This window comes from Protomyctophum parallelum, assembly GCF_964188405.1.
Source record: "Protomyctophum parallelum genome assembly, chromosome: 9".
NCBI classification, from domain to species: domain Eukaryota; kingdom Metazoa; phylum Chordata; class Actinopteri; order Myctophiformes; family Myctophidae; genus Protomyctophum; species Protomyctophum parallelum.
Window position 1 is genome coordinate 14,883,901 of NC_139706.1, and position 16,145 is coordinate 14,900,045.

General features: G+C 42.7%; 2 protein-coding genes across 2 annotated transcripts; one reads left to right on the forward strand and one right to left on the reverse strand.

Moving 5' to 3' along the window:
• Positions 1 to 879: 879 nt before the first annotated feature.
• Positions 880 to 2,049, forward strand: LOC310864434 (CCR4-NOT transcription complex subunit 2-like; the record flags this gene model as incomplete). The annotated part of the gene is made up of 1 exon (XM_083773123.1): positions 880 to 2,049. One exon carries the CDS (start codon positions 880 to 882, stop codon positions 2,047 to 2,049), a length of 1,170 nt encoding a protein of 389 aa, XP_083629249.1.
• A 7,545-nt stretch (positions 2,050 to 9,594) lies between these two features.
• Positions 9,595 to 15,982, reverse strand: psmd8 (proteasome 26S subunit, non-ATPase 8). The gene is made up of 7 exons (XM_083773084.1): positions 15,854 to 15,982; positions 15,152 to 15,224; positions 14,922 to 15,024; positions 14,162 to 14,327; positions 12,126 to 12,226; positions 11,717 to 11,828; positions 9,595 to 10,398 (listed from the first exon to the last, which is right to left on the reverse strand). The coding sequence occupies exons 1-7, from the start codon at positions 15,956 to 15,958 to the stop codon at positions 10,261 to 10,263; spliced, it is 798 nt and encodes a 265-aa protein (XP_083629210.1). The 5' UTR covers positions 15,959 to 15,982; the 3' UTR covers positions 9,595 to 10,260.
• Positions 15,983 to 16,145: the final 163 nt, after the last annotated feature.

Consider the following 16,145-nt stretch of genomic DNA (forward strand, 5'->3'; position numbering starts at 1 on the left):
CTGCGTGGCCCCAGTGCCCCCATGAAAATGACCAGAACTACTTAATATTGACCAAAACAGAGCAGAACTCCCACCACAGGACTCGGGCAATCAATTAATACAGTTGAAACCACTATATTAATGGCAAGTATTTCATACAGCTTAAGTTAAAAAAATCTGAACTGATTTTGACTAGCCCGTTGGGCAGTGGTGAATAAAAAAAGAATCACACCTGTGTGAATATATTAAAGTCTAACTCATGTTGATTAGTGTCACGGTGGCAGAATGACTGAACCCAAATGCAGAGCAGAGTAGTTTCAAACAATAAACACGGCAGCAAGGCAAGCACAAGCAAATAACTCAGGGAAGCCAAAGGGCTAAACTATTCAAAAAGTACAAATCCAAAAAGGCAAAACTAAACAAAGAAAATGCATTACTGGTGCCAATTCAATCCAATCCTGATATGTTCTATTCTATCTAGCTAATCTCTGCATATATCGTGAATATGCAAGCACGTATGTCCTTTGTCGAGAACCATTCAACCTTCAAACTTAGTCTGAGTATTGAGGACCCCAAGAGTGTGTGTGCAGTGTCGTCTGTGAAGTCGGTATAAGATCAACAGAAACCGGCGTGCGGCAACATTGTTGCCAACATAATAGCTTGAGGTGTCTGTCCATGCCCAAATATGGAGATGGCTAGTGACATATCGATGAGGTCACCAAAGGGGTCGTCCTTCCCAAATAAGGAGCTATACGCAGCTATACGCAGCCTCCAATAATGGGTACTGAACTATGACTGGTGTAGTCTACTGACATCACAGATGACTAACGTCTTGGACTAACCTATACAAGTACTCTCATATCACTTCTCGTAATGCTTCTGCTTACTATGGCTAACAATATGGCGAATTCTGAGCTAGCAAGTCCCAACCACAGCTCACCCGGCATCGTCCGTATGCCCGAGCAACAGCCAGTAGTAGGCCAGCCCTTCGCCATTAACAGCACGGCAGCGTTTGGAATGAACCACAGTCATCAGGCCTTTGTTGGGACGAACAGCTCCATATGGAGCGACGTCTTTGGCAGAGAAGATGTGAGGGGAAATATATTAACGGGACTGGATTCAGACCTCTCCTCCTCCTTAGTGGACAGCAGGAGTCGGAGGAAAGAAGAAGGGAGCTGTGGAGACCCCGTGCAATGTGTTGGCACGGTGCCAAAACCTTCCCATGAACAAACGCAGGGTTTCTCCATCTACAACGAGGACTTCCCCGCACTGCCCGTTCGCGACTTCAAACGTCCCAACAGACAAACCAATGTGAACTCCACTCCTCCTCCTGGCCTCAACTACAGACGCCCTACACCGAGCAATGACGTCAGTAAAGCCGACTTCAACCCCGCCGGCAAGAGCACCGTATCCAACGCAGGTGGGCCCGTGTTCCCCCGAGACGAGACAACCTCGGCACGGAGCGACCAGAAGAAAGGTATTCGGGTCTCGCCGGGCGGCCGGATGACAAACGTCCCTTCGGGAATGGTGACGGACCAATTTGGGATGATCGGACTGCTGACGTTCCTGCGAGCGGCGCAGACGACGGGTCCCGGAATGGTCCATCTGGCGCTGGGAATCGACCCCACGACCCTGGGAATCGACTTCGACTCGACGGGCAACGTGTACCCCAAGTTTGTTTCCCCTTGGGACGCGTCGAATCGAGACGTCGACTTCCACGTTCACATACGGGACAAGTTGCCCGCGATAAAACTCGCTCGATGCGGCGAAGATCTGCTGTTCTACTTGTACTACATGCACGGCGGAGAACTTCGCCGTCAGTCGGCGGAGGAGCTCTTCAACCAGGACTGGCGGTACCACCGGGAGGAGCGGGTCTGGATCACGAAGGCTCCCCGCACGGAGCCGACGCTGAAGACGGACACTTACGAAAGGGGGACCTACTACTTCTTTGACTGGCTCAACTGGAGGAAGGTAGCCAGGGAGTTTCACCTGGAATATGACAAGCTGGAAAGGAGGCCTTGTGTGCCGACGACGTTGAACTACAATCCGGCCCAGCAGCAGGCCTTCTGAGTCCCAGACCTGTCCTATATAGGAACTACAGCCCTATTATAGCCACCAAGGGAGGGTTGGTTGGTGTTTTTATTCCTCGTGCATTTCCCTGCCCTTTTCTGAATTGCTTGCTGCCCCAAAAAACAGGCCAACTAATTATAATAAGCAGACATGGCAACACTGCTGGTTGACTAATGGAGGAATGAAGGGAAAACAGCGCCCCCTAAAGTCACAGATCACTGCTGAAATATTTGAAGAGGGAATTCTCTAATTTGGGATTTCTGGTTCAACAAGTTTCAAATGGTCATATCTTCATTTCCCCCCCAATTTCAATGAGCAATACATCATATGAAAGGTTACAGTGTGCAGTTTCATAATATGTAAAGAACTGAAAAATGACCATGGCCCCCTTGTATATCAAACTACTGTCCCCGGTTGATTTATAGTGGTTTATAGTCGCTATAGGCAAACACGAACTATATACATTCTACCAATACTAACTAATATACTGTATGTAACATTTGTTCAAAGTTGCTATCCTTTGCAGCTGTGTGCACTCCTGGTATTCTCTCTCAACCATCTTATGACGTTGTCATCTGGAATACTTTCCAAATCAGTCTTAAATGTATTACAGTTGTTACGGTTAGAGGCCTTTCATTCACTCTCCAGTCCAAATATTAGTTGGACTGGACTGGAGAGAGATTCAATGGAATTTGGGATTAAATCCCAAATTTGGGATTAAAAATCCCAAATTCCAGAAATTTACCTCATCAAGTTGGTTGACAGAATGCCAAGAATGTGCAAAGGTTGACCGAAGTGCAGCACAGCATGAAGTAGTGTAGACACAACTCATACACTACAAAAAACAGAGTTAGTACGGGCTAGCACACCCTACAGCCAGAGAGGAAAAATGTCTGTGTGTCTGTATACTTGTGGAAATACTTGAAATGTAACTGAAGTTATATCAACAAATGCAATAAGGCTGTGATAGCACTGAAACCTTGCCCGAATTTGACATGACGGCCACAAAAGTAGGCTACCTGTACCCATTTGCTTTTGAGGGGCACTAGCCCCGGCTATAGAGGCTATGCGTGTGACATCATCATCATACCCAGAAAGTTATGCGGGAATGCCTACTGAGTGGCAAAAAAAGCTACTTTCCGGCCTTGACAGCCCATACATCCAAACAGAAAAGTCATATTTGATTGCATTAAATGACTTTAAACAACGTTAAATTCACTTTGCCACTCGATTTGCCATTCACTTTATGCATGCGCATATACCCTCTATAGTGTAGATTCTTGTCCTAACGCAAACACTAGATGCCATTGACAATGAATGGAAAATGTACGTCATATGTGTCTGAGCAAATCCGCTATTTCTGTGTGTTAACACAATACTTTTAAAATCTGCAGGAGGCTAGTCATACCATGTCACAGACAACTGACGTCATACATTGTCGTGTAAGGAGGGTCACATGGAAGTTCTGTTCTGTTCTGCCTACATTTTGTCCTAGCTTTTTGAGGGGCACTATCCCTCCAACGTCTGGCTGAACCTGAAGATTAAAAATAATTTCTCTTATTTCAATTGACTTTTCATATTTGCCATTTCATTTGAATTATGCCAGCTATATGCTTCCATACCCGTGTGACGTCACGTGGCAGCCGCCAGCCAAGTCTATGGACTTTCTTCTGTTTGTTTGGAGCACTTTAAACAGAGTGCAATGTTTGTTTAAAGAGTGCCGTGATCTTTTGTATTTCTTCCAGTTTTTCATGTGTTTTTGAGGCTGTGGGTGCGGCTTCAGTTCAGGTGGATCACCATCCATCACCACCCACCAGGCATAACACCTGCAGGCGTGTCAACATACAAATTACGTTAACAAATACTGTACACTTAAAAAACTATAATAATAATAATCTAATAATAACCTTATATAATATTGATACCTGATGATCTTGTTTTAGGGTGGAGAAGAATCACGGCACTGCATCTTTAAATACGTGAGGTGCCCCCTTTACATTTTTTTACAGTCTATGGGTGCCCCCCACTTCCCACGAGTGTGGGATTTCATTTAATCTCTTAGTTACACCAACTCATCTCTTTAAGTGGGGACATACTGCATATAGTGGGGCTGTGCCACCGAACATAAGATTCACATTTATTGATTGATTGATTGAATACTTTAGACAGAAATGCAAACAGCACGAATAAGGTCATACACTTGGTCTAAAAGGATAACGGCCAAAAGTCCTGGTATGAGGACTGGTTTCCAATGAGGTCCTGTGTATTCAATTCATAGAGACATAAAGACATACAATAATAATACTATATCCTAGTAAAAATGCACCCGCTTCGGATGTTATCACCCCTTAATCAAGGGAATGTCCGTGATCAGCGCCTTAGAAATACCCCCAGTATGTGATAATCAACATACTGGGAAATCCGGGAAGTGAAACTATGGGAGCGTTTGCTTTTTGTGTAATGACGGAGGTGCGCCGTGCAATCCTGGGTGAACACATGCTAAACACCACAATGTCTAGTATGCCAGTATGGCCAATATTGGCCATATCCCAACGTCCTGATAACGGTCGATTTCGTATATATTTAATGCAGTGATAACGGGGAAAAGTTGCAGGGTTCCATTTCTGGTGTTAAGTTTACACGTTGGTCAGACCAGTTTAAGCTGACCTACAAGCTCTACAAGACCTACAAGCTCGTAGCGCGCCACTCGGTGGCGCGCTATGGGCTTGTAGATCTGCTATTTTTCAATAGCTAAAGCATAACATAATGCTAACACCAAAGGTGCTCTTGTTGGTATAGGGCCTTCCACATGGCTGGTGCCATAGCAGTACAACTTATTTCACCTCACCTCCGACACCTGTTCTCTAACCTCCAGAAATAGTTAAGAGAAAATTAGCTAAATGTGTGGCAAATCTGGAGAAAAAAAAATGCTTACCACTAGCTTTCTTCACAGATGTGTTCATAAAAGGTGTCTGTCACGGGGCAACCCGTGCCCTATAGACACTAGAAGACTCCACAATATAAAACTGATCATGACAAACACACACTGCACAGCTGCTTCCATTCATTGACGGTCATCAAGCTCCTTGGAGGTGTGGCTATGTGTAGCATATACCCTTATCTGTGTTGCCTTATTCTAATTCTATTGTAATTGTTTTGTGATTTATTTGATGCCTTGAAATACATTCGGAGTCTGTTAAGGAAATGTGTAATTGTATAGTTAGTCTAGTATATAAGGAAGGCTGGAAATGTTGAGGAGAGATTGCTCAGTTGGCTTGAGACAGCAAAGAGACAACACCAAGGGAGAGCTGCCAGGGTCTTCAGGGAAGGCATAGCCTGTTTTCAGTGTCTTTAGTTCTTGGTTTGTTGTTTTTGTCTTTGTTAGTTATCAAGTGTTTATTCCTTACTTTTGGTTTTTGAAAGTGTATTGTGGCCAGTATTACTTGTGCAGTATTTTGTTTGCCACAGACCCGGGCTGTGACAATCCGTCATATGGGCTGTTCATCAGTTTTGGAGGTAAATAAATACAAAGTATCTACATTCTTGGACTTCTTCGGGCAACTTTACAGTGTCTACTATAACATTAATACATTTGTTCCAACCCAACTCCCTTGGGGAACTTTGTGATAGCTGCTTCCATTAACAACCAATATAAGGCAAAATTCCCGAAATATCATGTGCTTTAAGTAGCATGTGACAAAAGTAGGGGGTTTTCATGATGCGGAATCCATTCCAACCATTAGTTTTACACAAATACTCCTTGGGATAAATTCGGCCATAGCAACTTGCCCTAATGTGCTGACCTCATCACATGTGTGATGACGGCTATGGGCATTTTTAGGCAAAGAATTGATTTCTATACAAAACCAATGCTTGCAATGGATTCAGAATCATGAAAAACCCCTAGTTTGCCACGTCGCATGCTACTTAAAGTATAATGAAATTTGGATTTGCCTTATATTGGTTGTTAATGGTACCCCATCTTTCAGCAGTTTCCCAAGGGTGTTGGGATTGGAACAAATTGATATGTGATTGTAGACAACTTTATGAAGACATCTGTGAAGAAAGCTATCGATATTATATTATATTTGCCACACATTTATAGCAAATTTTCCCTTATTAACCCATTTTGGCCAAACTTCAAAATTTCCAGTTTTCTGAAATAACTATTTTCACGATTTTTCTAAAATAGCAGACCTACAAGCTCTTAGCGCGCCACTCGGTGGCACGCTATGAGCTTGTAGATCTGCTATTTTTCAATAGCTAAATTATAACCTGTTTAAAACACCAAAAGGGGTTCCCGCCCCAAAATGGGTTGATATAGGATCTCATCCAGCCCACTGATGTATCAAAACCGATGGCCTTCAACGCAGCAATCAGTGTATGGAGTCATTTACAGTGCAGGCAATGCTGAAAACTTGCTCAAAGTGGGTTCCTTGATAGTGGATTTCCAAATGGTCCCTTGCAGGTTTGTAACTTACTGCTCTTACTATAACTGTAAATTGCTCAAATCCGATATGCTCATAATTTCAAAATTGAATGTTTGGCCTGATGGTGACGCTAGATGCCAAGGGGTCACCAAAACCAATCGGATTTGACCTTGGGAGTATTAATGTGCACAGCTAATTTATGTCAATCTGGCAATTGTTTTATGAAAAATTAACAAGCTAAATATTTAATGGGAAATAAAGTTAAAAGCAAGTCCACAAAGTCCATAATTTCCTGTCTTCACTTTTGGTAAAACAAATGAATGTCAGTTAATGGTTTCAACATGCAATTAGATCTGCTGCTGTGACAACTGAAGTGATTTCTGACACAATAGTGACAATAGGGTGACCAGATGTCCCTCTTTGCGTGGGACAGGCCCTCATTGCCAGGACTTTTCAGGCGTCCCACAAATTGAGACCCTGTCCCACATTGTGACTGGCAGGCCTCACTGCTGAAATGCCTTAATAGTTAGTCCCTTAATAGTTTCCTGCAAAATGTGTTATTATGTCTGTTAAAATAACATGAGAAATATCCCCTAGGCTATGGTACCAAGTCGACCATACCACCCATGACCAAAATTTGCATTTAAAACAAAATGTGAGACATCAGTTTGGATCTGATTCTGGTCACTAAAAGGGCATCGAGGGCTTTGCTGTTGTTCTGTAGCTGCTTGTCTATGAGGTCTATAGTGGCTCAGTGCAGGGTGAAACTGCATGGTCAGATTGTGTCTACAGAACCTGTATTCTCAGTTGAGATTCTGGTTGGTTTACATTATTTAAATTATTTTACATTATTGCCTTCAGGTGTTAAAATACCAACATAAGTCAGAAGCTCCAAATGTGGGCTTTTCTTTTTTTTTTTTTTTTTTACCTAATCTGGGTTCCCAGGAGTTTTTGAGACGAGATTACCAAATGAGTAGGCAAAGCCATAGAAGACAAATTTAAAATTTTGATGTTAGGCCTAAATGGGTTAATATAGTTTAAACTGTTTCAAGTAAAGTACCGTATGATGACCCTTGTACAGGAGTTTTTTTTATATTTACATGTTATTTTCACCTAGGTGAATTGGATGACACATTTTAAGAAATTATCACCATGAAACTTCCCCAATTTTCTGAAATTGTACATTTAAATTAGGCATTATATAGGAAAACATGCCAGATTTTGCATAACGTTCAAGAATCTAAATCGGAAAAATGTGAGATAGCCAGAGGCAACCTTCTTATTTAATGTTGTTTACATGTTAGAATCAAAGTCGCTAACCCCTTCCCGTCCCCCCTAGCTGTCCCACACAAGTGATATTCTGCCCCTCAAATGAACACTTATCTAGTCACCCTAAGTGACACATGCACGTGCACACACACACGTAAAGCTGTAAACCCTGGAGGATGGTAGATGCAGTGGTTGGAGGTGGTCATCTCCGTGCAGTTTCATTGAGAAAATTCTCTCCCTGGTGTCAGGTAGGACACCTTGTGGTTGAAAAGTAGTACTGCAAGTAGTCTTTGTTCAATTACAGGGGTACCCACCCCATCACTCCGGCTCTTTGAATGAAATACATCGTCAGGTGGGTTCGCAACCTTTCTGAATCAGCTTCATTTTCAACGGTTGCAATTTTGTCATCTCATTTTGTTTGTGTCATCACACCAATTTAACTTGTTCGGTATCCTGTCCGAGTTTCTCCAATCCTGATCGAATAAAATTGCTATCCAGACCTGAAAATGCTTTTTTTCCCCCCTGTTTCATAAAGAGCTGGAGAGACACTATAGCAGAGGTCAGCAAGGTTTGACCCGAGGAGGACCCTGATGTAAACAGGTCTTAGTGCTGTATTGACAGCAACGATAACATATTTATTCAAAGTTTTGGGCCTGAGAGGCTAAATCTCATCAAAGTCTGATCTGTGGCTCAAATGCCAAATAAATAATGGGCCTTGATATGAGAACGAGTTGAAAACCACTGTTCTATATCAATGAGTGCTATCAGAATATAGAGCTATATAGCTATAGAGCACCCATTTTGGACTGAGTTCGAAATTAACAAAAAGTCCTGACAGTTTTCTGCAAAACCTTAGGTTTCTGCATCAGTGCTGCTCAATATTTTATGTCAAGGACCCCAAAAACTACATGTAATTGACCTCCACCCCCCATCTGAAACTATGATGTTCCAGGGACCTCCCCAGAAGAAAAGACTTGAGTTAAACTGGTTAAAGTGGACTGACCTCATGCTTCCTTCTATGCTTGAGAAGTCCAAGCTGCTGCTGGACGTATAGCGTGTGGAAGGAACGCTATTCTGACCAGTTCCTGCAGAGGAAGCTAACTGTTGAGGAATGGAACACAGAAAGCATTAGAAATGCTCCTATACTGGCCTGGGCCGTGGCTCAGTGGTCCAGGCACCTTGGCTGGTAATCCAGTCTGGCAGTGTGCCGCTGGTTCGACTTCCGATCCTGACGGCCTTTACTGCATGTCTTCTCGCCCATCTCTCTCCCCATTTCCTGTCAGCCTACCGTCTGTCCCTCCATAAAATATATAAAATAAAAGGCGAAAGCCACAAAAAAAACATTAAACATAAAAAATGCTCCTATACTACCAGGTACAAGCTGAGGCTGTCGTGTCTGTTTAATGTGGATTTAATTGATAAGTCCCGGAAAAGACGTGCTGTGATTGTGCCAGTAGTCAATGTGACACAGTGACACAGCGTGCCTACCGCACTTCCGGTGCACTTCCGCCACCAGTGTAAATAGTTCCGCACTCCCCTGTCGTCACACATCACTCCAAACGAACTGCAGCTACCAATGAGGCATCTTTTTTTTTATTTATATCTCCCTCTTGACGATGTCTCCATTTTCTTCAAGCGGTTGAATGTTGGATGCACACCTGTTGTGAACCAGGCTAGCACAGCCAACACTTACAGCTTCTAATACAGCTGAGAGAGAAGCAACAGAGACTGACACATTTCATTGTATGGTAAACATTTTCAAGAATGGTCAATGGGCTTACGCTTTGAACGGTTTCCAACTGATCCAAAATAGAGAGCTACAGCTCATGATCAAATTAAGGCATACATACGACTGTTGGAAAAAAGAAAGGTTTATTATTTTTAATAACCTGTTTCAGACATATTTGCCCATTTCCAGATCAAAACAAACCATCGAGGGAGGACAAGAATTTACCATTTGGAAAATACTCGCAAACGTCAATGGCAAATAATTCTAGTCAGTTGCTAGGATACAAGACAAGGGCAGCAAAACACCGTTTTGTGAGCGCTACTGGAGAGAGAGAAAAATAAACTTTGTATACAGAAGCAATTTGCTTATAGTAGGAAGGGGGGGGGGGGAAGAAATATGTGGCTAGGCTTGTTTGACATGGGAAATAAAAGTCACAGCGTGGTCAATCACACATCCAACGCTCTTTAACCTTCCTGACATCAGTGAAGATGATCCCAGTAAAAGAAACATCCCTCCAGTGTTGGATGGATAGATGAAAACTTGGATCAAAGACGACATCTTCAGACACTTAAAACTCGCCATCGACTTTCAAAAGGGGTGGATATTAACCAATTTTATTAACCAATTTTTAAACGTAGGCAACAAATTAAACTAGTCTGGCAATATGTAAACGCAGGTCCTTCGGGGGAAAGTCCCATGTTTGCAAGTCAATTGTTTTCTACTGTATCGGCACCGTTGTTGTGCGTCTGTGCATGTTGTCGGCGGAGTTCCATGGGGGCCTGATTACACAATCATTTCCAGCTGTCGTGCGTATTCGATGACTTGCTGTGCCAGCTCCGTGGAGGGAATGGTCACCTCCTCTGTTCTCTGCTGCTGACTGCTGAACGAGTAGTAGCCATCTGGGCTCTGAGTCCAGCCTCTCTGAGGGGGATAGAAAAGCACAATGTACACCATATGAAATTGCGAATATATTTTGGACATTTAAAAAAAACAAATCACACCTGTGTGAACTGAGTGGTGCAATTCCCCTCCACCCCACCACCTCTCTCTCTCTCTCTCATTAGCAGGCAACAGAGCAGGCTGCAGCACTCTGTTTCTGGCGCCCCCTACTGGTACTAAGTCATATACTCGTGCTCAGATACACAGATACAGGTGTAGGTACGGACGGACATTGCTGGTTGTAGGAGTGGTTGCATCACTCAAAAAAAGGTTTCCGATTCAACATTGCTGATTTGTATGTTAAAGAAAACAGTTCAACTCAACAGCCACTTTCGTTGGGTTTTTTTTGCTGTTGAAACGGTATGCAATCTCATGTTTTATTAAGGTAAATGTTTATGTAAATGTTACACATATAACCCCCACAATTTCCTTTTAATTTGCATTAATTCAAAGATATCCCTGTTGATTCTCATATGTTCTAGAACCAAAAGCATGGCAATACATCACATACATAAAAAGGTAGTTATCATGAAACGTGCGTAAGGATGATGAAGAGGATTATCCAAAACATAATGAAAAACATATATTTGAATTAAGTGAAATCACTGAATATACCTTTAAAGCCCACGTCAGTTGAACACAAAGAGAGACACATGTATGCAGTTTGTTGGTACCGTGTCAGACCGCGTGTTATTTCTGTGTGCCTCCAGGTGGACATTTGCACTCCGCACCTTTCTAGATGGGAACAGTATCACAGCCATGATGCCAGATACAACTCTTTGGAACGTTCACACTTTTGTCCCAGAGTTTGTGGGCGTTATACTTTAGCTATTGAAAAATAGCAGATCTACAAGCTCGTAGATCTGCAATTTTTTTTTTAATCGTAAAAATTTGCCACGAAACTTTGAATGTATATTATTATTATTTTTTTTACTCAAATCTTTGCTTCTGGGGGAGGGGAGGGGGGGGGGGGGGGGTGTCCCTGGAACATTATTTTCAGATGGGGGTCAGAGGTCAAATAGCCTACATAATAATTCTAGGGGGCGTTGACATGAAATAGTTTGAGAACCACCAACATAGAAACGGGTTTTTCAGAAAACTGTTTATTTAGAAGCCATTTTTAGAATCGTCCTCGGGTCTAAATGGGTTAACATGGATTCTATCCTCACTGACACCTTTTGTTTACCAACAATGCTCTGGAGAGGTTAGTCTGGAGCACTCTGGTGCTCCAGACCCGCCACCCGACCCGCGACCCGACTACGGATAAGGGTTTTTAGAATGTCATTCAATGATTACCAACCTTCTTGGCGTATTCTGTCATCTTCTTTGGAGTGTTGAAGAAGAGCACACGCGAGGCTTCAGGGAACTGGATCTGCTCGTAGGCCTTCTCTATACAACCAGCAATCTCATCACTGCAAGTCAACGACATAACATGTTGGAAGATGAACTCCACAGAAATCAACGGGTCACCAAAATCATCACTGTACAATTAACAGATACAGTGAACAGCCATTCTTATACAGCCATTCGTATAGCCTATCGTAAAAGGTCCATGGCGTGTCTGACGCCGCCGGTGTGGGATAGGTTCATTGAAAATAACAGAGGCGGCTGTTTTGACGCGCGGCGTTCACAGACGGTGTGTGTTGGGCTGAAGACAGTTACAACAGTGTGCAGAATGGACACCGGGGTGCACAGGAACTAATACTTACCGAATGGTGTCGAGCAGAATGTCTATGAAGAAGGTGTAGCTCTCGGCCGGGATGTTCCCTTTAGCGAGAAACACCTTGTTGTAGCTTCCCTCCATCAGGTACTGCAAACACCACGAGAGACAGCACAAACTTACAACTGTACATACACAACAATTATTATAAACCGTGTTTAGAGAGACAAAGAAAACACGTTTGGATATAGAATTTTTCGTATACCTGTATTTATTAATTAAATGGACATTACCGTGGAAAGAATTCCATTCAGCACAAGCTAGAATCAGCCAAACCGGTCCTGTACAGTATCAAATAGCCAATCTACAAGCTCACAATGCAACAGGTTGTGAAGCTTGCATCTAGTATTTTCAAATATTATGACATTGACAGAATAGGGATGCTAAAGGTGTGTGTTTAAAGCTACAATCCACAAGGTGCATGTTCTCTCGTGACCATGAGACGGTATAATTGCAATGATGTCTGAATTACAATAAAGATGGCGGTGCATCTGGGGTAGAGGGCTGCAACGGGAGGGGGGGCCCGTGGCACCCGCTGGTCGGGCGGTCAAGATCAAATCAGCGGAACCCCGCAGAATCCCACATCCTCCCGCAATTAACCAGATGTAACAGAGTACAGACTAGAGCTTATACACACTTTAGCAAAACATGAATGTCTGATGAGAACGTATCATTTCCCGACTGCGTTTAGACAAGCAGTGGACTTGGGAGTCTCACTCTCTCCAACGGACATCTTCAGGCACGCTCCCAAAGCTGCCGCACCTGTCAATCATTAGCAATCACTCTGTGAGAAGTGTGATTTTTCCAACGGAGCGACGAGGAGTTTTTTTCCCCGCAACGGACATTCTCGCTTCTACTGTAAACCCCTTTTTGCTTTTCGCTGCATGTGCGCGTGTCACTCATCAATAGCGTGAAACAGAACACAAAGGGGAGTACAATTTGTTTTATAACCAGTAACGATCAGCACCTCTCTCTCTCTCTCTCTCCATCCACCGTGCGCTCACTGCTGCGCAGTGTCCTTGACAGATAATATAATAGGCCTAATATAACACTTTCCCTCTATATGTAACTGTGATCAGCTCCTCACACAAATGCATAACTCCTCTCTTGTGCATGCACGCCTGCTCAATCTCAGCAACTGTTTAGATTTAAATGATACAATTGCGGGATGGTGCGGGACTATAGTGGGACTTATTTTTTGTCAGGGCCGGGAGAGGGGGACAGGCGGAAATCATTGCGGGAGCGGGCGGGATTGGTCTGAAATTCTACAACTTTACCAACTTTTGTAAAGTAGCAGCTTTTGTAACACAATCGCCTCCATTATGTCGCTAAATATCCTGTACACTGCAGTGTTATTGTGTGTAACCTTCAGCATTTGATAAATGTGACCGTGTGGCCATATTGCGATAAGGGCTTCCATCTCTTCACTAGACCACGTCTGACGACGGGACATCTTTATGCTGCGTAATGATGCATTCTCCTTCCACGTCGTGTGCCAAACACCAACTTCTTCATCCCACAATGGCCCATTTTTTGGTTCATCACCTATATTTGAGATGATTGCCTTCACACCTGCGGTGATCCGCCCTCTAGTGTGCTTGGAAGCTAATTTATTTATTTTTTGCCGATCGTTTGATCCACACCAGAATTCGAATGAGCCTTCACACTTGCCAAACAAAGCACACTCCGCCAATACGCAGCAGGGTTCATTTTAAAAATAGCAGAAAAACATCCTGGTGTGAATGCAACTTAAATGTCTCAATAGAAGAGTAGGCAGACCATGATCTCCAACCACTGCAGATGTGCTGGTTATATTGGATTTGAACATAAACTCTAACATACAGATTGGTTTATTTATTCATTAAAATAAGTCCCACTTCCACTTTTGTTATAAAACAAAAGCCAATCGTGGTGCTTCTAGATGTGCCATTATAATGATGCATCATATTATATATATTTTGCCCTTAATGACATCCCCAACACACGGATTCCAGGTTGAAAGGTTGTTAAGGACGTGTGCAGCACCTGCTCTAAAGAAACGGGGTGTCTGATGTAGACGTTGGTCTGGATGTCCCGTGCGCTCAGCCTCTCCAGTTCTGTGTGGAACTCAGACACGCGGTTCTGGGAGAGCAGGAACAGAAGATTCAGGCCCAGCAGCTGGTGCATGTACGTCGACTCGGGCAGCTCATCTCTGGGTGGAGAAAGGGGGGGGAAAGTGACACGTCAGATGTCACACAACACCGTCAAGGAATTTATACTTCAAACATCCGAGTAAACTCATGATAAAATCAGAACACAATCAATGTCATTCTGGGTACCAACAAACCATGAAAACTAAATGGAAGGCCTAAGGAAATTCCTATTTCCCTCAACAGACACATATTTATCCGTTCATACACACAAAGTATATAGATAAACAAGTGTAACACAGCCACAAACTTGCTACTTTAAATCAACTAGATCTAATCGAAACGAACAAGCCTTTTTGTAATCTTTTTAGCATATTATGTTTACTGTACTGCCGTACTATATACAGGTTTAATGTTTGGTCTTTACTTCAGTGTTCGTCATAATGTGCCTCATTACGTCTTTATTGTTAATGGCGTGCTTGCACCGTTTGTTTTACATCACCATTACATCACCTATTCAACATGAGCGCCCCTTACTTCACACGGGTGTGATTTTTAAACTACGAATACAATATTCAATCAATAATAATAATAATAATAATAATAATAACAATAATAAACTACGCGGAAAGACATGGTCAGAAAGGTTCCATTACTTGTAATCAAAGTAGTAACATTTGATCTGGGCGATGTATCTCTCAAAGGAAGGAATGTCCTTCTTGAGGATGCTCCACAACGCTCCGATCTCCAGAACATCGCCTGAAAGAGAGAGTAAATAGTGTTCCTCGCTTAAAGTTGTCAGCTTGTAGATCTTGCTCTTCAAGACAACAGATTATGAACACGGCTTTTAGCTTGTTAACTTGTAGACTAGTAAAGAAATACTCACGGGCCAGGATGAGCTGCTGCTTAGTAAGCTTGGTCCCAGACGTAGGCAAAAAATTTAACTCCAATAAAGATATCTGCAAAGACCAGGTTTCAATACTTCAAACCACAATGGCAACAGTTTTATTATTATTTTGTAATATATAAAACATATCAAATATTTCCAACAGTACTAGTCTGGTGGCTAAATAGCTCTAAATTATGATAATACGAATACTTTGCTTGCTATGGTTTGTTTTGTCTCCAGAAAACTTTTTCCCCCTTTTAGGTCGGGATACCAATTGTATTCTACCAGCAGAGAGAACTACAGAGTACAGGATGAATAAGTAAGTGAATGGCACCAAGAAATGATCAGAGCAATTTGGAATCCTGGAATTGGAAACCCACCTGAAAATGTAAGTTCTGTTATTAAAGAGTTGCCCTGTTCCTGAACTAACGCTAACAATGATTACAATCAGAATCATAGTGCTTTAATCGTTTTTGTATAAACCAAAACACATCACATACCCCATCTTCCATGCGTTACGTTGATTATTTAATATTTTGGTGATCACAGTGATGTCAAACGACCTAGCCAGCTGAGCTAGCCTTCTCTGCGTGCTAAAGCTAACTAGCTCGCCTCTTGTTTACAGAACAGTACATAAATACACGTTCAGACATCCTCAACACGATGTCGTGTGTTTGTTTGTTTGTTTGTGTGTTTTACCTTCAGTTTGGTCAACAGTTCTCCACATTTGCTGATGTTGGGGTTCTTCTTGTTCCACTCCGACTTCAGAGATTCATACAAACCTGCTGTTTCTTTCAGCGCCATGGTGATTCTGCAAAATATACGACACCGGCCGTCGGAATACGGCAAATGGGCTGTCGTAAACTACGATTATACCCCGTGGTACGACGGTGTCGAGCGCCAAAAATAACAAAAAATAGATAATAAAATAAAAATAAACACTGTACATGAACTGTCAAAATGCAGCACATGTAGGCTACGTCATATTATT